Source organism: Lynx rufus, unplaced genomic scaffold (assembly GCF_022079265.1).
Source record: "Lynx rufus isolate CCGP_SWC_20201006 ecotype Redwood Valley unplaced genomic scaffold, mLynRuf1.p SCAF_4, whole genome shotgun sequence".
Taxonomy (NCBI): Eukaryota; Metazoa; Chordata; class Mammalia; order Carnivora; family Felidae; genus Lynx; species Lynx rufus.
In genome coordinates this window covers 124,471,930-124,494,196 of record NW_025814856.1, presented here as the reverse complement: position 1 = coordinate 124,494,196, position 22,267 = coordinate 124,471,930, and the positions used below count along the sequence as shown (strand labels likewise).

Sequence of the window (22,267 nt, the reverse complement as noted above, 5' to 3'; positions counted from 1 at the left end):
TTTGTTTTAATTTTGAACCATGTGGCTATTACTTTTTCCACAGAAATCAAATGAAAGTTGTAAAAGAGACCCTAAGAATAGGAAAGATAAATTATTCAAACAAAATAATACCCTATAAGGAATACCATATAAAAATTCTTCTGTACTGTTTTTGGATGACTCAAGAAATTAGAAGCTTATTACCTCACAGAGACAGGTAGATTGCTGTCACTACCTGTTTGCTCTACAGGAAGCTAGAGAGGTGGTTTCCAAAGAGCACATACCTACCACTTGAAAGAGCAAGACACAGCAACTGCCTGCTCCAGCCACTGGCACAACTGCAAGCTAAGCCCAATAAACAAAACAGGACTCTGAATAACAACAGAGGCATGGTAATTAGCCTCTGAAGCAACCAGAAGGAAGCTGAATGCACCCAACTGGCCTCCTGCACCCAACTCCTTTGAAGTTCACAGAGCACTCTCACATCCCTTATCTCTTTAACCATCTCTGAGAAAGGTGCTAATAACAGGGAAAAAAAACTGAAGTTCAGGGAAGCCAGACCATACACTGGGGCTAGAACCCAGATCTCCTGGCACCAAGTCCGTTCTCTCCTCCTCCTACCACCCAGACCTCAGTCCTGGCCACTTCCCATCCTGGATCCCATAGTTGGGTTCATACTGGATAGTCAAGGACACTATAGGGGGATGGTGGGAGTGTAAGCTGAGCCTCTCCTGTTTTCCTGTAGACTTCTATGCCCCAGGCCCCAAGAAGGAGACTGTTCCAACAGCCTCTGAAGGAATTCAGTGTCAGAAAACAGAAGTCTATACTGGAGATGAAAATACTAACTACAAATCAGCACTGACAGAGTATTCAGATCATGGTCCAGCCAGAGGTAGACTGTATTTAATAAGTCATTCTGATGAGTAAAGGCTCCAGTTATTTCCTTACCTGGAATCAAAGAAGGTGCCATCCAGAAGCGTGCCATTGTAATGATACCTGAGAAAGTCCCCACTTTGACTTCGCCGCTCACAGTTTTCAGGCACTACCTTATTTTCAATGGAAATGCCATCCTTGGGGTTATGGAGGTCCAATAACGCAACGTCAAACACCAGAGATGCCTGTCCAGGAATGTCTTTCCCTAGAGGGGAATGGAGGAAGCTGATGAAATCAGGACACAAGATTTAGAAAGTATTTTTATTTTATTTTATTAAAAAAACATTTTTTTTAATGTTTATTTATTCTTGAGAGAGAGACAGACAGAGACAGAGTGTGAGTGGGGAAGGGTCAGAGAAAGAGGGAGAAACAGAATCTGAAGCAGGCTCCAGGCTCTGAGCTGTCAGCACAGAGCCTGACACGGGGCTCGAACTCAAACTGTGAGATCATGACCTGAGCCGAAGTCGGACACCTAACCGACTGAGCCACCCAGATGCCCCTAGAAAGTACTTTTAACTACAACTCAATTCCCACTGTGTTGGTGTTACTGATTCCTTAAAGTTTTCAAGCCAAAGGAATAAATGTTCTTCTGCATGTTGGGTGATCCTCCTGGTGTCCAACTATGTTCTGTCACCATTGTGTCCATGGTGCCCAACCATGGGCTGGCAGGTATATTTGAAGCCTGACTTCTTCAGGAAAAGGAGCAAACCGATATTAATGACATGCGAGACTACTACAACCATATTTTCTATGCTTGTGCTGACAAATCAAGGTGCTATGTGGGTGGTTATGTACCCACATGCAAGCCCAAATGCTTCTGTGGGTCTCTGTTTGCATACAAATGCAAATCACAGACATTTAAAGGTATAAATTCCAAACCCTGGACCTGGTTCTGCAGAATATGACACAGACTTGTTCTTTGGAACCAACAGCCAATTTTTTGAAGAGGCAACATGCACAATTCAATGTATTAACTACATCTAAAACAAGATATAAATAAAACTAAAGCTAGCTAAGAGGGAAAAAAATGGCACCCACATTGCAAAATACAAAATACAAATCCTCAAATCGCTTCCACCTCACTTCTGGATCATACTGCTTCTTTTGGATGTTCCCAGCAGTGGGGACTTACTGAGTATCTGCAAAATGATAATCTACACGAAGAGATTATTGGGCACTAACTCTTCCTGCAAAGATCATCAAGCAATAAATAACTCAATCCAGTACTTTGAGATAAAGGAAGTTAACTGACAAAAACCACCTACCTCCACACTCTTACTTGCCATTTGTTATACCTTGCAAAGGAGTAGGCCTGGGCAAGTGAGTAAGACAGTACACTAAGCCTGAGCTCCTTCAATGGCTCTGGCAGAGCCCACCCCTATTCCTTCCCCTCAGGGAAATCATGAAATCTTCTGAAAGCAGCTGCTGAGTCAGACTCTGGAATGCAAGGTGTGGTCAATCCCTGAAGTGTGTGTATGGGTGTGACAGAATATTAATCTTTTGTACTTTCCTGTATTTTTTAATTTAGTAGAAAAAAGAAAGCCTTAAATGTAACTCCAGAGTTTAAATTTTTCTAGCATTATCATGTACTAATTGTATCTATGTTTTTTTTAACAATAACTTTATCAAGATCTAATTTCCATACCACAGAATTCACCTATTTAAAGTCATACCCAGGTAGTTGAGCACAGTATTAAAATACCAAATAATAACTATTTCAATTTTTTTTAAATGTTTTCTTTATTTTTGAGAGAGAGAGAGAGAGAGCGAGAGAGAGAGTGAGTAGAGGGGGGCAGAGAGAGGGGGAGACACAGAATCCAAAGCAGGCTCCAGGCTCCGAGCTGTCAGCACAGAGCCCAATGCGGGACTCGAACTCATGAACTGTGAGATCATTCATGACCAGAGGTGAAGTCAGACGCTTAACTGACTGAACCACACAGGTACCCCTTCAGTATTTATTTAAAATAAATAAATAATACTCCTCAAATTAGGCCAGGCATCTAGTTTTACTATGTATGACATATGCACCTGGATGACGTCAAAAGGATTTGAGAGCCCTGGGAAATAAACTCCCCCTGGCTAAGGATGAGACCATTTGAGTAATAAGAATAACAACATGTCTTGGAGACTGGAGAATTTGTATTTACAGATTACAATTATAGTTGTTTTCAAATTTTATTTTTCTTTTAGCATGGAATCCCTACCCCTGCTTTTTGAAGAGACTGTCTGCAGATCCCCAGCAATAAAAGTAGAAGTGGACAGGAGAGAAGGCTGAGCCCCATTTCCTTCTCTCTCCTCCTGCTCTGTAGATATACAGAGCCAGGAAACATAGCTTAGAAAACATTATTTTAGGGTTATTATAAGTCAGGTACCACAGTCAGTAAACTCTTAGATGTATCATTTTATCATTTCAATTCTTCGCTACGTATATCTACTTGATTAAAGAGAAGTTTTAATGTTCATTATTTTTTTGAGAGAGAGAAAGAGAGAGAGAGTACACAAGTAGAAGAATAGGCAGAGAGAGAGGGAAACGGAGAAGTAGGCTCCGTGCTGTCAGCACAGAGCCTGATGCAGGGCCCAATGTCACAAACCGTGAGATCATGACCTGAGCCAATATCAGGAGTTGGACACTTAATGGACTGAGCCACCCAGGTGCCCCTATATCTACTTGTTTAAATGCCGGGAGGTTGTCTTTGTTGTGTTAGCCTGCCAGGGTGATTAAATATGCCTGAAATTAAAATATGAGTCACTGTGAAATTCCATTTGCCAAACAATAGTCTGTTTTCTCTCTACAAAAAGGACACTAATTCAAATTAATGTTTTTTTTCTAACATGCTTTGCATCTGTCCACCTGGAACTAATGTCACAGGTAAAGCCCACCATGAAAGAACAAATCAGGGGGAAAAATGGCAATTCTGGCATCATATACTAAATTTATACCTTGATATCTACAGTCTTTAGACTTTCTAGTTCACTTGTCATTTCACAGATGGGAAAATGTAGGCTGGAGAGGCTGGTGCCCAAGGTTACAGTTTATGGGGCAGTGGCAGATGCTTACTTATGAAAAGCCAATGACCATGAATAAGTGGAAGATTCTACAATTCAGTGATGAGACACTAGATGATTTAGACTAGCACTGCCCAACGGAACATTCCACAGTGATGGAAATGCTCTATACCTGCACTGTCTAGGATAGTAGCCCTCAGCAACATGCAGCTCTTAAGTACATGAAATGTGGCAGTGTAGCTAAAGAGCAGAATCTTAGATTTTATTTAGTTTTAATTTATTTTAAATGTAAATATAAATAGCCATACGGAGCTAGTGGCTACTATATTGGACAGTGCAAGTCTAGACCAAAAGGTCTGGCGGGTTTCATGTGGTAAATTGAATTAATCACGGCAATAAAAATAAGGAGAGATGAGAGGAGCTTGAAGAATGAGAAAGACTTACCATCTCCATCTTCTCCATAGGCCAGGAAAGGAGGTATGGTGATGATGCGCTTTTCCCCCACACACATCCCCAACAGCCCTTTATCCATTCCAGGAATCAACCAGCCAATGCCCACATATGTGTCATATGTTTTCATGCGATTATGACTGAAAACCAATGAGAAAGGGGAAAAGTTCCATGCTATGAGGGTGTTTCCAACTCATCCCTCAATAATGTTTTAGGTACCCAATTATCAGCTAAATAGTGAACCTATACCCATCTCTGAAGACAGGCATTTTTGGATCTTCACTCCCAAAGACAGCAGCAGTCTTCAAATTGAGAAACCATCTAATTAAACCACAGTGGTCTAATTGGCCTGCTATTCTATCTAACCAAATACACTATAATGACAGGAAAGCCCAAAAGGTTCACTGTTTCTGGCTTAGCACCCTACTCTTGGCAGTTCTCCATAGCTTCACATACATTCAGCCTTCCCCTCTTCCTTCCATGGGAAAACTATAAAAATGGACCAAAAAATGCATCAACCTATTTGGAAATAGGGCTCTTCACTTATTGATGAGCTCTCAAGATACTGTTAATTTAGAGAAACATTGTTCTTACATTTCTGTAAAATATATTAAAGTTTTGATCTGGCTTTATGGAGCATGAAACATTTACCAAAAGCATTAAGGAAAGGGGTTGGTGCTGATGGAAGTTGGGAAGAGTCTGTCTTCTGGTTTCTTGATGGGCATAAAAAGCAGGTGAGACAGAAGGAAGTAAGGGGCATTTCACTAATGTTACCTTGAATGGCAGGACTTACCTTGAATCAAACAGTGTCCCATCCAAGAACGTTCCATTGTAGTGGTACCTTACAAAATCAGACACCTGGATGGTCCGAGGGCAACTGGGGGGTGTGAAGTAAGTGTAAATCTGAACTTGATCTTCAGAATTCCAAATATCCATTAGAAGTACATCAAAATGAAGAATTGAATCTGGGGGGATCACACCAGCTAAAAATTAAAGAGAATTCACACTGAGAGGTTGCTGCCTTTCGGGCCAGATGAATAAACACCTAGGATTCAAGGGGGTCGCTGAACAATTCTAAAATGGGCCATGCTCCCTCTCTCTTTCCTCCAAATGAAATAGAAAAGAGAAAAAAATGTTTTCCTCTCAACAAGGGTGACATTCAATATACCAGTGTTAATAACAACTTCTTTTATATTTAGAAGAAATTAACTGAAGATGAAATTTTAGTGCTGTGTGTGTATGTGTTCATTGCTTCTCATTTCCCCCCAATTTAAAGTCTCTGCAGATCCTCTGGTCTGCTTGACTGAACACCCTTCAAATGTTCTGGTTGTATCTGCAGATATGTTTACAAATATGGAACAAAACTTACAAACTCCTTCACTTCCATAGGCAAGCTTTGGGGGGATCTTCACAAAGCGCCTCTCATTTACACACATCCCAACCAGAGCTTGGTCCATCCCTGCAATCAGTTGTCCTTTTCCCACAAACACGTTGAAAGTAGAGTCTCTGTCATAGCTGAAGACCCAAGAGGTAGAACAAGAAAAAGAAAAGTACAAATTAATCCTTCCCTTAGTGAAGTCATCCAGTGAAAATGTACCCCTGGATAGAGTGAGGTCAATGCAACCCAAAATCAGCCTGTAGAGGAGTTACTGATACAGGAAATGTCTTCACCAATAGTACTTTCAGGGTTGGAGTTTTTTAATTATTGTGAATACTGCCAGTAAATCCAGTTAGATAAGCAGTGATGTAACTCTCCCTAGAAAAAAAATATATTATTTTTAATATATTATATTATTAAGTCTATTTTGCAAAAGAGCTATCAAGTCTTCCACTAAAAATAGTTTATTCAATTTCTATGTGATTGCTTAAATCTTTTTTTAATGTTTATTTATTTTGAGAGAGACAGAGACAGAGAGAGAGAGCATAAGTGGAGGAGGGACAAAGAGAGAGAGACACAGAATCCGAAGCAGGTTCCAGGTTCTGAGCTGTCAGCACAGAGTCCGATGAGGGGCTCAAACCCACAAACCATGAGATCATGACCTGACCCGAAGTCAGACGCTTAACCGACTGAGCCACCCAGTCGCCCCTATGTGATTGTTTAAAAGCAACAACGTAAGATACTAATGCTCCATTACCATATTTATCTGATTTTTCTTTTTTTTTAATGTTTATTTATTTTTGAGACAGAGAGACAGAGCATGAACGGGGGAGGGGAAGAGAGAGAGGGAGACACAGAATCGGAAGCAGGCTCCAGGCTCTGAGCCATCAGCCCAGAGCCCGACGCGGGGCTTGAACTCACGGACCGCAAGATCGTGACCTGAGCTGAAGTCGGACGCTTAACCGACTGAGCCACCCAGGCGCCCCTGATTTTTCTTTTTATCTTTAGGTCTGTAAGTTGGAGAAGTAGCATGATAGAATAAAGGATACTTAAACTCTCTTAACCTATTTCCTCCACCACCAAAATGGGAGTAACAATAATAGTCATCCCAAGATATATATGATATTACAATCGGTAACATGCTCTGAAAACCGAAGAGTTATGCCAATATTACTATAATTGTTACAGGTCATAGAAAGTCTGATACAGTCTTAGAATCACTAATACATGTGTTTTAAAGGCTGATTGGTGATGGCCTTAGGTTGGAAGATAAATAATGGAACCGTGACCAACATCTATGATCTCATCCTCTTTATGTCAAATTCTACAACCATCAAGGGTTTGCCTATTAGGAGACTGTGCTAGGTGCTTTGGGAGATATAAAAACGTCCAAGGCATGGATTTTGCCTATTACAAAAAAACCAGCAGAGATACCCAGAGAGTTTCAAATACTATGTTGAAGAAAACAACTACAGGGCTTGGTTTATAACAATGAAACACTGGAAATAAGAAGTTTCAAAGGTATGGCACTGATTGCATTTAAGGCAAGGTCGTGCAATAAAACGTTCTGTAGTCATTTAAAAAGATCAGATTTATGTCCATTGGCACAGGAGGACATATACAGTAACAGAAAAGTACAGGCTATAGAGCCACAGCGTAAAAGGATTCCATTTTGAACTGACATACATAGATGCATACGAAATCCACAGGGTGACACATAAAAACATTACCAATGGTACTCTACGAGTAGGCGATTTCAGGTGGCTTAACTTGTTTTCTCTTTAATTCTCTCTTAATTTTCAAAATGATCATGAAAGACACATGTAATAAAATATTAAGAGCTGTTAGAATTTACCTCATTGGGATGTGCTCTCTTCATTTGGTAAATTACTGCCACCTTTTCCTCATTTTCCTTAATGAACAACCTGGAGGAGCAGCACAGTCCACTTCCCCACCCATCAGGGCAGCTTCCTCAGACCCGCCCTTCTTAAGCTTCCTCCTCCTAGTTTTATAACCCATTTTAATAACTTTCCTTTTGCAAGGTCGGTGAACAGAAAGCAAAATTCCAAGTTCAGGTCAGCAAGCCAAAGGACAAAAACACATGGTCAACTGTGTGCCCAAGACAGCTTTACACCTCCACCCTCTACCTCCAGGGACCAACACCCGCCCCCTGGAATGCCAGCTCTTTAATTTCACTTGGCTGGGGCCTTGCCATGCCCTGAACCATCATCCAACTGGTGGGTTTATATTAATAATGGACCAAAACTCGAAGCTTCAAAGACATCCCAGGTACAGAACATGTGCAAACAGCTACAATGCACAGGCTGGAAACTACCTTAGAAATAAGTTTTTCATCCATAGAACCTGAATATGGTTCCCAAATTTAATAAGAGTTTTTAATAATAATTACTATTTAGAGTGTTTATTATGTGTCAGGTACAGTGGCAAAATAAGCTTTTCCACATACTACCCCATTTAATCATCAGACAACACTTCAAGGTGGGTGCTGATACTCTGGCTCTCTGGAGGGGAAAGAATCTTCCAAGCTCACAAAGTTAGCCAACTGGGGAAAAAAAGCGAGAACACAGGTCTATCCGACCCTTAACCTCCTAACATGGGGCCAGGCCCTAGATGGTATATAAAAACAGTTGTTTCGGTGCCTGGGTGGCTGTCGGTTGAGCATCTGACTTTTGGCTTCAGCTCAGGTCATGATCCCAGGGTCATGAGATTGAGCCCCATGTCGGACTCCACACTGAGCATGGAGTCTGCTTAAGATTCCCTCTCTCTGTCTCTGTCTCTCTCTCCCTCTGCCTCTCTTCTTCACTTGTGCTCTCTCTCTCTCTCAAATTAAAAAAAAATTTTTTTTAACTGTTGTTGCCTTGCAGTATTAATTTCTTCATTTGATGACTACCTAAGCAAAGTGCTAAAAACAAAAAACAAAAAAAAAAACTTTCTGAAAGAAAAGTTTTAATTTACATATGTGAGAAATTAACAATGCAAGACTAGTCTTATCTCCTGCTTAAAACTCTGACCATCTGGAAAAATAAAGTCGTTCTGAGTAAATCTGTGCTGATCAGCACAACTGGCACAAATTCACTTGCAGAGTCAAGCCCAGAAGTGGTTATGAAAATTACTTCTGCAAGCTCTGGAATAAGCACTTATATGGCCTGTCCCAGTATCTGACTGATTTACACCTTTTGCAGAAGTCCCAGTTGAGGTCCTGTGGGAAACAAATGATACATCCAAACTAGGCAGTTCCAGGAAAGTTTAATAAAGGGGCTGTGTGCAAAGGAGTGTGCAGAGTGCAGACAACACAAGGGACAATGTAGTACCTCGGGGACAAGTATGGGGGTGCTGTTGTCAGACCTGGGCTTGAAGGATCCAGGTACAGAGAAGGTGATGGTTCAGGGCCACATGACAAGCTTAGCTAGGACCTCTGGTCCAGGGACACAAATGGTGGAGACCTACAGGCAGGGAGCCCAGGGAATAAATATCTCCACCTCACTCTCCTCCCTCTGATCTCCTGCTGATGCCCCACCGACTGAACCCAACCAGAAGCCAGGTGACGAGGAGTCATTTATATAACCCATAGTATGCACACAGCAAAAAGCCAAGTGGAACAGAAGGACCTAGAAAGGCAAATGGAAATCATCTAGCACGTCCAAAATCCCCCTTTCCTCTCCATCAGCTTATTTTTCTCCTCTGCTCATTCACTGCTATAGACCCTTTGATTGCTATCCCTGACACTTCTTTCTACTTTCCCCGCCCTGAAGGGGGGAGGTGGTGGGGCTACAGCATCCTCCAGTGATGGTCTTCAAGTTTACCAGCCCAAGGATCACTAAAACAGGAGACATCACATAAAACCCATCATAACCAATTCATGAAACTGTCTACACATGCACACACATGACTTGCAGGATATTCCTCAGGATAAGTAACTAACTCTGTGGCTGCATTCCTAAAGCATAAATACTGTGGCTCTATTTCTTTTTTTTTTTTTTTTTGATGTTTATTTATTTTTGAGAGATAGACAGAGCATGAGCAGGGAAGGGGCAGAGAGAGGGAGACACAGAATCCGAAGCAGGCTCCAGGCTTTGAGCTGTCAGCACAGAGCCCGACACAGGGCTCGAACCCACAAACCGCAAGATCATGACCTGAGCCGAAGTTGGACGCTTAACCAACTGAGCCATCCAGGCGCCCCACTGTGGCTCTATTTCTAAATTTAGGTTTCAATCTTCAATGAGAATGGACTTATTTTTAATGTTTATTTATTTATTTATTTTGAGAGAAAGAGAAAGTGCAAACAAAGCAGGGGCAGAAAGAGAGGGAGAGAGAATCCCAAGCAGGCCATGCTGTCAGCACAGAGCCTGAGTCGGGGCTTGATCTCATGAACCATGAGATCATGACCTGAGCCGAAATCAAGACTTGGATGCTTAATTGACTGAGCCACCCATGCGCCCCGAGGATGAACTGTTAAAAGAACATATGTTATGGAATGCCTGACTGGTTCAGTCAGAAGAGCGTTTGACTCTTGATCTTGTGGTTGTGAGTTTGAGCCCTATGTTGGGTGTAGAAATTACTTAAATAAATATTTTTTTTAAATAAATAAGTATTAAAAATAAATAAATAAAAGAACATATATCAAACTGAATGCACTCCCTCCCTAGAGTCCCCAAAGCCCATTCCCTCCCAAAGTTCCTACATTCTTCTTTGTGAAAAAACAAACAAACAAAAACAACTTAGGAAAAGGAGAGGAGACCATTGCTGTCAAGAGCTGGCAACAAAATTTTGGAAGACAGAAAGGGAACAGGTGTAGGATCTGACCTAGTAGGGAAGAAACAGAGTCTAGGTGAAACAAAGGGGGATCTGGCCAAGCCCTGTGCATCCCAGAGTCTGTAGAGGTGAAGAGTGGCAGGTGGCAGGGCAGAAGGAAGCCTAAAGCTAAGTCTGCATCCAAAACTGCTACACCCCACCCTGAGCCCCTTCCCCACTCCTAGCAGCTTTGCAACTACAATTTTAAGCTTTATGGAATTATTTAACTGGTATTAAAGACTCTGTGCATATGCAAAAATAATATATGATACTACTTTTTTTTAAGTTTAATTATTTATTTTGAGAGAGACAGAGACAGCACGAGTTGGGGAGGGGCAGAGAGACAGGGAGACAGAGAATCCCAAGCAGGCTCTACACTGTCAGCTTGGAGCCTGATGTGGGGCTCAAACTCACGAAACCATGAGATCACGACCTGAGCCGAAACCAAGAGTCAGATGCTTAACCAACTGAGCCACCCAGGCGCCCCTATATGATACTACTTTTAAAAATTTGGGGAGCCTGGGGGTGTCTGGGTGCCTCAGTTGGTTAAGTATCCACTTCGGCTCAGCTCATGATGTCACAGTTCGTGGTTCGAGCCCCATATTGGGCTCTACACTGACAGTATTGAGCTTGCTTGGGATTCTCTCCCTCTCTCTCTGCCCCTCCCCCCACCCCACCCTCACCGCTGGCACGCTGTCTCTTTCAAAATAAATAAACTTTTAAATAAATAAATACAAATTAGGGGCACCTGGGTGGCTCGGTCGGTTGAATGTCTGACTTCGGCTCAGGTGATGATCTCATGGTTTGTGGGTTCGAGCCCCACATCAGGCTCTGTGTTGACAGCTCGGGGCCTGGAGCCTGCTTCAGATTCTGTGTCTTCCTCTCTATCTGCCCCTCCCCTGCTTACACGCTGTCTCTCTCTCTCAAAAATAAACAATAAAAAAATTTTTTTACTAAAAAAAAAATACAAATTAATTTTAAAACTATTGACAAAAATTTATATACACTTACACTACTTGTTGCTGAGGTTATTTTTATCTCAGATGCAGAAAAAAAGGAAAAATGGCCATTACAAAAGGGAGAGAAAACCGCCCTCAGGTTAGAACTGAGGTCCTGATCAGCTATGACAGGACCAGTCAGCTGGCTCTGTATGCCAATTTTAGATTCAGCGTAGACAAATAAAAGCTGAATACATTACTTTCCCTCCCATCTTTACTGATGTACAACTGCCAAATAAAAATTGCATACATTTAAAATGTATGATCGGATGTTTTGATGTATGTATACAATGTGAAATAATCGCCACAATCAAGCTAATTGATATATCCATCACCTCACACAGTTAACATTTTCTTTCTTTTTTGTGGTGAGAACACTTAAGGTTTACCCTGTCGGTAAATTTCAAGTGTAAATAAAGTGTACTTTTAAATTTTAGCATACAATACACTATTCTTAACTACATTCACAATACTATATATTAGACTGAATTCATTTCTTTGAACATTAAAGACACTACCATATTTTAAGAACTTGTAACTGGAGGGAAGCAAGATAATAAAGAGCCAGCCCATGGGGCATGGGAACCATGTTTTGGGTGCCTCAAAGTTGGTCCAGTCTCAGGCCAACTCAAGACGACTGGCTCATACGGGACCTGCCTGAAGAAGGGCTGTGGTCCTGCCAGAGCCATATGTGAATGGGATTGAAAAATGCATGAAATGCACAAAAGCAGACACCTCCCAGCTGTTAGCCTAGCTCTGGAATGAGCCAGGTAAGACCTTTCCCTGGCTGAGTTCCACCAAGGAGCCTGGGCCCCAGTGTAGACTTGAAAATGCAGGAAGCCATGGGGCACCTCGGTGGCTCAGTCGGTTAAGCGTTCGACTTCAGCTCAGGTCATGATCTTGCAGTTTGTGAGTCTGAGCCCCACATCGGGCTCGGTGCTGACAGCTCAGAGCCTAGAGCCTGCTTCCGATTCTGTGTCTCCCCCTCTCTCTGTCCCTCCCATGCTCATGCTCTGTCTCTCTCTGAATCTCAATAATAAACATTAAAAAAAAATTAAAAAAAAAAAGTGGGGGAAGCCAAGTCTGACTTTTCTGTCTCCCGTCTCTCTCCACACACCATGTGCTTCCCAGACTCTTTGTCCAAGATTATTTCCCCCAAACAACTACCTCTACCAGCTGCTAATGAGCCGTGGCAGTGGGAAAAGGCAAGCCCTTAATGAACTGGCAAACCAGTTCCACTACCAGATGGAAAAATGAAGAACACTGCAATGGAGGAAGAGAGAGATGGTGAGGGACAAGAGAGGAAGGAGTAAGAGTGGAGAAGAGGGAAATGAGAAAGAACACATTCATTCTTACCTTCACAGAGGATCAGACCCTGAAATGTGAGCCGTTGGCCTGGATGATTTTTGGCACGTTAAAATATGATTGAGAAAACCTCTGCAAGGTGAAATCATTGCACTGCTCTTGCGGAGTTTTGTCTTTCAGCAACTGCTGAAGTTAAAATATTAGATCTCTATAAATCTTCTTCTACACAAGTTCTTAGTGAGTAAAATATAGCCAAATTAAATGATCAATATGCATGCACAGTCGCTCACAATGACTCACAAATGAAAGTTAAAAGCAATGTATCAAGTCTTTGCAGCTAAGTAAGCCCGCCAATGACCTCAGGAGATCCTAAGAAGAATTGCCTGGAGGGTAGGCTCTTTTCCTAAAGTCAGGAGAGCCACACTGGGCTAAGACTCCAGCAGCAGATTCCCTTTCATCACATGGCTTTTCCAGAGGAAGAGCTGCCATACAAATTCACACTTTAGGGGCACCTGGATGGCTCTATCTGTTAAGCTTCCCACTCTTGGTTCTGGCTCAGGTCATGATCTCACACCGACAGCAGGGAGTCTTCTTAGGATTTTCTCTCCTTCTCTCTCTCAAAATAAATAAATAAACTTTTTTTTTTTTTTTTTAAATTCAAACTTTTAAAATTTCCCTGCTTGGGGCGCCTGGGTGACTCAGTCAGTTAAGCATATGGCTCTTTTTTAAAATTTGTTTATTTATTTATTTTAGAGAGAGAGAAAGTGCCCGGAGTGGAGTGGGGGCAAGGGGCAGAGGGAAAGAGAGAATTGCAAGCAGGATCCACGCTCAGTACAGAGACTGATGTAGGGCTCGATCCCACGACCCTGGGATCACAACCTGAGCCTAAATCAAGAGTTGGATGCTCAGCTGACTGAGCCACCTAGGTCCCCTGAGCGACCGACTCTTGATTTTGGCTCAGATCACCACCCAGGGTCATGGGATCCAGCCCCATATGGGGTTCCATGCTGAGAGTGGAGCCTGCTTGGGATTCTCTCTCTCTCCCCTCCCCCCTCCCTCTACCCTTCTCCCCAACTCAGGCATGAGAGCGCAGTTCCTCTCTCTCTCTCTGTCTCTCTCTCTCTGGGAAAATAAAAAGCTCCTTGCCTAAGTGAGCCTTGTCATGACCTGACTAGTCTCCCTGTCACTACTTAACTCCTCCAGTACACCTTGACACCATCTGGCATGCTGCCCAGCTCCCTGGCTCTTCTCAGAACCAATCCTGCAGAGAAGGTGAGCCTTAACATCCCTTCATTCAATACTCAATAAATATTTGTTGGGGTACTCAATAGATACTCGATCTATTAGGTACTCAATAAATATTTGTTGAGTGAATGGAATGAATGAATGAATGAATATATAAAATTAATCTGATGTCTGTTAATAAGTCTTTGATTTTTTTAGAGCAATAGTTCTCTTCTATTTTTTTTAATGTTTATTTTTGAGAGACAGAGCATGAGTGGGGGAGGGGCAGAGAGAGAGAGAGAGACAGAATCTGAAGCAGGCTCCAGGCTCCTAGCTGTCAGCACAGAGCCCAATGCGGGGCTTGAACTCACGAACGGCGAGATCATGACCTGAGCCGAAGTCAGCGCTTAACCAACTCAGCCACCCAGGCACCCCTAGAGCAATAGTTCTCAAAGTGTGGTCCTCAGACCAGCAGCAAAAGCATCACCTGTGCACTTAGAAAGGCAAATACATTCTCAGGCCCCACCCAGACCTAGTGATTCAGGAACTGTGTACAATAATCTCTTCAGATGATTGCGATGCATGTACAGTTTGAACACCACTGCGTTAAAACAGCCCACCCGACAGGACATGTGGTAGACACACGATAGTATTTACTGAATATCGGGACCTTGAGTGTCTGCAAACAAGCCCGGAGGCTGTGAATGAACTGACGAGAGGCTAGCTTTGCCTGCTAACGGTAACAGCAACATGGTAAATTTCAGTCTCCAGAAGGAAATCAGAGCAAAGAGACCATCCCCCTCACCTTTATTGCTAGGAATGCTATAGAACTTCTAAAAATGCTGAATCAGGAGTGGCTAACAAGGAGCTCCCAAGAGCTGGAAAGTGAGAGTAGGAGCCCCCTAAAAAGTGTAGCTGGGAAGCCGCTGTCGACTTCGATCTGGAGCTGCAGCCACAGGAACATATTAACAGGCCCACGGAGGCTCCAAAATAAAATGAAACCATGCCCGAGCCAGTGGCCCAGAGGAAGAAAGCTCTGTGGAAACAGAGGCCCTTTGTGACTTACGACTCTGGTCAGGGTGACAGCCATTTTCTTCTGAGCAAAACCTCCAAATCAGTAGCCAGAACCCAAAACACCTTAGATTTCTCCTTCCCTAAGCTCGTTGGGCAGGAATAGCAAAGTTGTGCCTTAATACTTCATAAATTCCCAAAGGAATGGACGCCCTGGAGAAAAACTCACACTAATGAAACACCTACTATGCATCCTGCCCTTTCCACTCCACTGTCCACACAGCAGCCACAGAAAAGTCTGACCCCTCACCCCCATGACTAAAAGTCTTAAGTGGCTTTCCATTGTCCTAGACAAAGTCCAAATTCAATAGCCAAGCAAAAAAGATCTCTCAAAGCTGGGCCCAGCCTTCCTCCCCAGACTCCTCTGGCCTTTTCTTTTCCCCCTCGGTCATTCCCCCACTGCCACTCCAAGCTGAGGCCACTGTGAACAGCTTTCACGTCCCCCTACACAACACTCCCACCGCCAAACCTCTGCATAGGCTCTTCCCTCCATCAGCCACACCCTCTCTTCTCTGCACAGCCCTCACCCCTCAGCTCAGCCCCGGTCAATTTTAATCATCCTCAGGTCTTATCTTTGCAATCCTGGAACTCCATCCCAACCACTCTCTCTCTCTCCATCCCCACACAACATACAGTTAAGCTTTCTGTGTGTTTTCCACAGCTCCTTGCCTTCTTTTCATTATATATATGCATAGACTACAGGCCATAGACTATATATACTGCCATAGACATTACACTGCCTAGGTTCAAAACCTCACTCTACCACTTACTAGCCAGATCCCTTGAGCAAATTACTTGAACTTTCTGAGCCTCAGTTTCTTCGTTTGTTGTTGAGTTACCTACTTCACTGTTTGTGAGGTTAAATGAATTCATTTGACATTAAATGAATTCATATATCAAAAGGTATGTGGTAAGAACTGTGTGAACTCTACACGAGAAACAAAAGCGTATGCTATTATCCCTTCTGTACATATCACACTGTGTAATGGCCTGGACCATAAGCTGTAGGGACAGGGAAGGACACCTTCAGGGGCAGACACTGCATATTGGCTGAAGGGATGGTAGTGCCTCTTTCCAATGTCTTCCATTGTCCCACACTGCCTCACAGTGGCTGCCAAGCTAGAGGGTAGAAAGTATCAGCTTGTTCTAGTAGGAATTATTAATTATCATCAGCACAAGGAGGAAATTCTTCCTTCTTTTCTTTTTTTAAGTTTTATTTATTTATCTTGAGAGAGAGCGAGAGAGAGCAGAGGAGGAGCAGAGAGAAGGAGAGAGAGAGAATCCCAAGCAGGCTCTGCACTGTCAGCGCAGAGCCCAATGCAGGGCTCAATCTCAGGAACCATGAGCTCATGACCTGAGCTGAAATCAAGAGTCGGACGCTTAACTGACTAAGCCACCCAGGCGCCCCTTCTTTATTTTCTAACTAAAAACGCAAATGAAAGAAGACATACAAATGACCAATAAACACATGAAAAGATGCTCAGCATCATTAGCCACTAGGGAAATGTGAAGCAAAACCACGATGAGATACCACTTCACACCCCCTAGGAGAGCTAGAATAAAAAAGATAGACAATTACAGTTGTTGAGGAGAATGTGGACAACTAGGACCACTCATCCATTGCCAGGAGTGTAAAATAGTGAAACCACATTGGAAAACAGTATGGCAGTTCATCAAAAAGTTAAACACAGTTACTACAGTACCCAGCAATTCCACTCCTAGGTATATATCCAAAAGCAAGAAAACCATATAGGCACACCAAACCCTGTTCACAAATGTTCATTAGCCAAAAAGTGTAAGCAATACAAATGACCCTTAACTAATGAATGGATAGGGGTGCCTAGATGGCTCAGTCCGTTAACTGTCCGACTTCAGCTCAGGTCATGATCTCGTGGTTGGTGAGTTTGAGCCCCGCATCGGGCTGTCTGCTATCAGCACAGAGCCTGCTTTGGATCCTCTGTCTCCCTCTGTCTCTACACTTCCCCTGCTAATTCTACCTCTCCCACTCTCTCTCGAAATAAATAAATAAACTTAAAAAAAAACCCTAATGGATGGATAAACAAAACGTGGAACCTCCATAGAGTGGAATATTATACAACCATAAAAAAGAAATGGAGTACTGGTACATGCCACAACATGGATGAACCCTGAAGATATTACACTAAGTGAAAAAGCCAGATATAAATCACCACAAATTATATGATTCCACGTAGATACAGAAAGTACATTAGTGGTTACCTAGGGCTGGAGGGGAGGGGAGTGACTGCTAATGAGTCCAGTATTTCTTTTCTAGAGTGATGAAAACGTTCTAGCTATCTAATGATAGCTGTGATGGTTGCACTACCCTGTGAATACACTAAAAACCACCAAATTGTATGCTTTAAATGGGTGGATTGTATGGTATGTGAATTATAGCTCAGTAAAGCTGTTAAAAATAAAAAGAAGCAACTGAAACAATAGTAAACATGACTATTTCTAAGCATTTGCTATGTGCCACTTGCATACTAAACAGCTTTTGTAAATGCACTCATTGTCTGGACTCATTGTCTTGACTCAAAGTCAAGAAAGGTAAGAGTATTTTTTTAAGATAACTTCTGGAATGAGCCTAGCACAGCCAAGGGCACACAGCAAATACTCAACAAACAGTTCTCTTTGTCTCGTCCGGTGATTCACTGAGAGAAGTGCAGGCACAGACCTGGGTTTGGAACAATGTCTTGGGGAGGAGAGCTGACTGTAGCTGGAGGAAGAGACCTCTTAACCCTAAAGCTCAACTGGAGAGAAGCTGGGGGGCAGGTATTGTGATCCCGGGGCAGAGTTTGAGGGAAGGAATCCTGGGCATGGCCCAGGGCCCCAGCGCAAAGCTGAGGGACCTGCTCTGGACTACCCTACGCCCAGTGGCGGAGAAGGAAGGACATTGGTAGCTTTATGCACAGACCCTGGCCTTGGACTGTCACTTGGTTTTCAGTTGGACTCCACTTAAGTTTCTTAGCCTCAGTGGCCTCAAGTAACCTCACTGGCAAAATAGTGGTAGCTACCTAAGAGAACTGTTGTTAAGAATTAAATGGGTTCATGATACGCAAAGCACTTAGAACTACCCTGGCACACAGTGTAATAGCTCCATATATGTAACGACTGCTATCGTCAGCTCATCATCATCATCATCATCAACTGCGAGAGACGTCGTCTGACTCAAGGGACAAGCAGACATCAACATTTACTCCTGGAGGGAGGGGGGTCTACTTGCAGGGTTGCCATTTTACATAGATTTCGCGTTGTGTGAATGCGCTGGGAGGACGGGAACTGTTCCAACCCCTCTGTGCCAGGACCTATCCAAGGCTCCGGTCCCGGCCGGGCGGCCGGGCGGGCAAGGCGAGCTTTAAGGCGGGTACACTTACCCCGCGGAGGACAGATTTAGGGTCGCGGAGCATTTGGGTAGGAGGAGGGAGAGGGAGGAGCGCGGGGCTCGCTGGGAGGAGCTGGGGGAGGTCCGTCGGGAGGGAAAGGCCTGTCCGGAGAGAAGGAAACGGGAGAGTGGGCGCTGCAGCCTCGGAGGCCCGGCCGGGCGTCCAGGGCGCGGTACCTGGAGTCGAACTTCTGGCCGTCGGGGAATGTCCCCACGTAGTGGTAGCGCACGAAGTCGCCACTGCGCACGGTGCGCGGGCACTCGTCCGGCACGAAGCGCCGCTCGATCTGCAGCTCCGTGTCGAGGCCCAGGCCCGCCACGGGCGCCGCCTGCCCGGTCACCCAGAGCAGGAGCAGCAGGAGCGGCGGCGGCGGAGGCCTCCAGCCCCGGGCTCTGAATGCCATCAGGGGTGGCGAGGGGCGGGCGCGGGGCGCAGCGTGGAGCCGGCGAGGGAGTGCGGAGCTCCGGCAGCGCGGGTCCGGGCTGGGCGCGCCGCGGCGTTTGCAAACGTGGAAAAGACTCCCGGCCCTCCCCGGGCGGCAGCCGCCACCCCCCTCTCCCACCCCCCGCCCCCCGGCCACATCCGAGCGAGGGGAGGAGCCGCAGCCGCGCGCCTTAGCTGGTGTGCTGCGCCCCGCGCTGCCCGGGTCTGGTCTGGCCCTGCCCTGCCCTGCCCCGCCCCACCTTGCCCTGCCCTGCGAACTGGCCCGCCCTGGGAAGAGCCTGGCAACTTCAGAGGGAACCTGTCCCCGGGGGAGAAACCGTGAACTTCTCGGGACGGGGCTCTGGCCCAAAGTTGGAAGAGAAAAGCGTTTACTGCCCCGGCAGACTGGCCCGTCTCCGCCTGTCCCTGGAGACTCCCCAGATTTAGCGCCACCAGAGGCTCCTACGTGGCCGCGGATCCAATTACTTCTGGCTGCTTTGAGAAGGGAGGGAATCTTAGATGATTATGTTTTGTTTTTTACTTAGTATTCTACATGAAAAAGACTGAAACCATTCTTCAGGATTTTTTTTCAGGATTGTCTTTTATACTTAAAGAGAAAGGGAGAGGCATGTATTGTGATACTCCCCTGACAGTTGTCACGAGAAAGTTTCAAGTTACTGTGAGTGTTCCCGCAAGCCATTAGTGAATGCACTGTGAGCTGGTACTCAGTAGCAAACATCTCACGTGGCCCCCCACACGTGACTAAGTTAGATTGGCCTTCACAATAGAGACCGAGAAGCCCCAAGAAATTCATTAGAGTACTTAAATGAATTCTTAGGATCGGTTGTTCTTATTTATTAAAATTTTGGACTAATGAGAGCAAATCACCAAGGGGTTCTCAGCTTCTTCTGGAAGTAAACAATCTTGATACCAAGATCTGGCCAACACAGGGGGAGACAGAGAGAGAAACTGGGCACCAATCTAATTTATAAATACAAGTACAAAATAATAAAATGTGAGCAAATTGAATTCATCAGTTTATTAAGGGAATAATACACCGTTATATGCACTACCTAGGTGACCTTCTGCAAATTAATAAACGGTCTCTGTGTGCTCTGTAAGATGAAGATAAAACATGGTAATTAGAAGATAATTATGGATTTCATTAGATCCCAGAATCTAATGAGAAACTACATGTAGCGCTGAGGAAATGTTCATTGTTCCCAACAGAGCTAACGCTATGGAAATAGAAAACCTATGAATATAATTCATCCTATTAACACTGGTTATCTGTAAGTGGTTGTATTTGGGGTGATGATTTGCTTTCTTCTTTGTACTTTTCAGTGTTCCTTGTTGGTTTTTAATGACTGCATTACACGTTTATCAAAATAACCCAGTTTACACAGAAACAAACAGGAATCTTCCACCCCCTTCCTGTGACTGTGGGTGACACATGTCACCTGTCTGGGCCTCAGTTTCTTCTTATGTAAAATGAAGTGGTTGATTTCTAAGACTTCCACCAATTCTAAAATCCTACGATAGTGTGAGAGAGCAAACACTCAGGACAGAATAGAAGACAGATGTAGGAAGAGGTAGGCTAAGTGGTGACTGCCCCTTCCATTATGCCTTTTAGGGCTTCCTGGCGGTTTGATTTCTTGTCATTCCTTTAAAATTGTTAATTATCTAGGGGTGCCTGGATGGCTTAGTTGGTTGAGCTTCTAACTCTCGGTTTCGGCTCAGGTCGTGATCTCACCAGTAGTGAGTTTGAGCCTCACATCGGGTTCTGTCTGCACTAACAGTGCCAGGCCTGCTTGGGATTCTCTGTCTCTCCTCTCTGTCCCTTACTTGCTCATGCTGTCTCTGACTCTCTCAAAATAAATAAAATTTAAGAAAAAAACTATAAAAAGTTAATTATCTAATCAAACAGCATGTGCGCTTTTTAACATTGCTAAATCCCAACATATTCTTTGCATTGGATTTCTATAGCAATCTACCAAAGAGAAAATTTACCTCTTGGCTTTAGTGATAGCATTATCCTAAGACCTAATTAAAATCAAGCCGAAACTTTGTTTTAAACTGTTTATTTAAGTAATCTCTACCACCAACTTGGGGCTTGAAATCACAACCCCAAGATCAAGAGTTGCATGCTTACCTGACTGAGCCAGCCAGGTGCCCCCAAGCTGAAACTTAAAAAATATATATTTCCATTGAGTTTCTGAGGGTGACTTTGTGAGGACTTCCCATGTCTCAAAACTGAATATATACTCAAGAAGAGTCAACAATGGGGTGCCTGTTGTGGCTTAGTTAAGCATCGGGCTCTTGGTTTCAGCTCAGGTCATGGTCTCACGGTGGGTGGGTTCGAGCCCTGTTCTGGGTTCCGTGCTGACAGTGTGGAGCCTATTTGGAATTCTCTCTCTCCTTCTCTCTCTGTCCCTCCCCTGCTCTCTAAATAAATAAATAAATAAGTAAATAAAAAAGTAAATAAATATTTAAATAAAGAAAAGGACAAAATAATAGAAACATCCAAAAGGTCTGAGGTCAATGGAGGCGTGGAACAGCAAAGAGAAGGAAGAAAAGGGACATCTGGCAAAGGGTTGGTCTGGATGAAAGTCAGAAAACTAGGTTCTGTTCTATCTCCTCTATACAGGAAGTTGATCGGGAAAATCAAGCTAGGCAATAAAGAGAGAATTCCACTTTTCATTGAGCCTGAAATAAAGAAGTCTCATGAATCAGATCTTCCAAGAGTAGTAAACCCTGGAGACTAAGCTAAGTAAGCTGTTAACTTTAGCTTGGCACACACTAAGCAGGGATAAAGAAAAGGCCAGCATTAAGAAAAACATCACTGGAAAGTCCATCTGAGCTGGCCTGAGGCAAATGTGAAGCAGGAGAAACTCGCTTGCAGCAGCGCCCTCTCTCTTCCCTCCCCAAGAGCTTACAGCAAATTATCCCACCCGCTGTAATGACAACACTCCTGGAATTACCATATGCTCTGATGAAAAGCCCTAGACTAGAAATCAGATGCCCTTGGTTGTAGGGCCACCCATTCCCCTACTCTCTGAGCAATCAATTTTCTTATCTGTAAAATGTCTTGCCTACTTCCACAGAGTTTCTGTAAAGATCAACTGAAGCAGTATATGAGGGGCAGAAGTCTGCAAAATACGATGTAAATGTGAGGAATCATATTTATCTATGAGTAGTAGAAGACCCAACACAAAATCACTTAACCCAAAAAGAAGTATACTGTCTCTCAGAATAGGAAAGCAGCTCCAGGACTGGTTAATCAA

The 22,267-nt window shown here is 43.9% G+C and overlaps 2 protein-coding genes across 3 annotated transcripts in view; one reads left to right on the top strand and one right to left on the bottom strand.

Annotated features, from left to right (window-relative positions):
• FKBP9 (FKBP prolyl isomerase 9) overlaps positions 1 to 18,963 on the bottom strand; it is a 42,148-nt gene extending 23,185 nt beyond the window's left edge. The window contains exons 1-5 of the mRNA XM_047097386.1: positions 18,737 to 18,963; positions 5,738 to 5,883; positions 5,162 to 5,351; positions 4,363 to 4,508; positions 928 to 1,117 (exon numbers count right to left, since the gene is read on the bottom strand). Of these exons, the coding sequence (XP_046953342.1) occupies positions 928 to 1,117; positions 4,363 to 4,508; positions 5,162 to 5,351; positions 5,738 to 5,883; positions 18,737 to 18,963 (899 nt within the window). The remainder of the gene's footprint in view (positions 1 to 927; positions 1,118 to 4,362; positions 4,509 to 5,161; positions 5,352 to 5,737; positions 5,884 to 18,736) is intronic.
• The window catches only part of LOC124524942 (retinitis pigmentosa 9 protein), a 192,175-nt gene that overhangs the window by 145,127 nt on the left and 24,781 nt on the right, over positions 1 to 22,267 (top strand). The window lies entirely within an intron of this gene.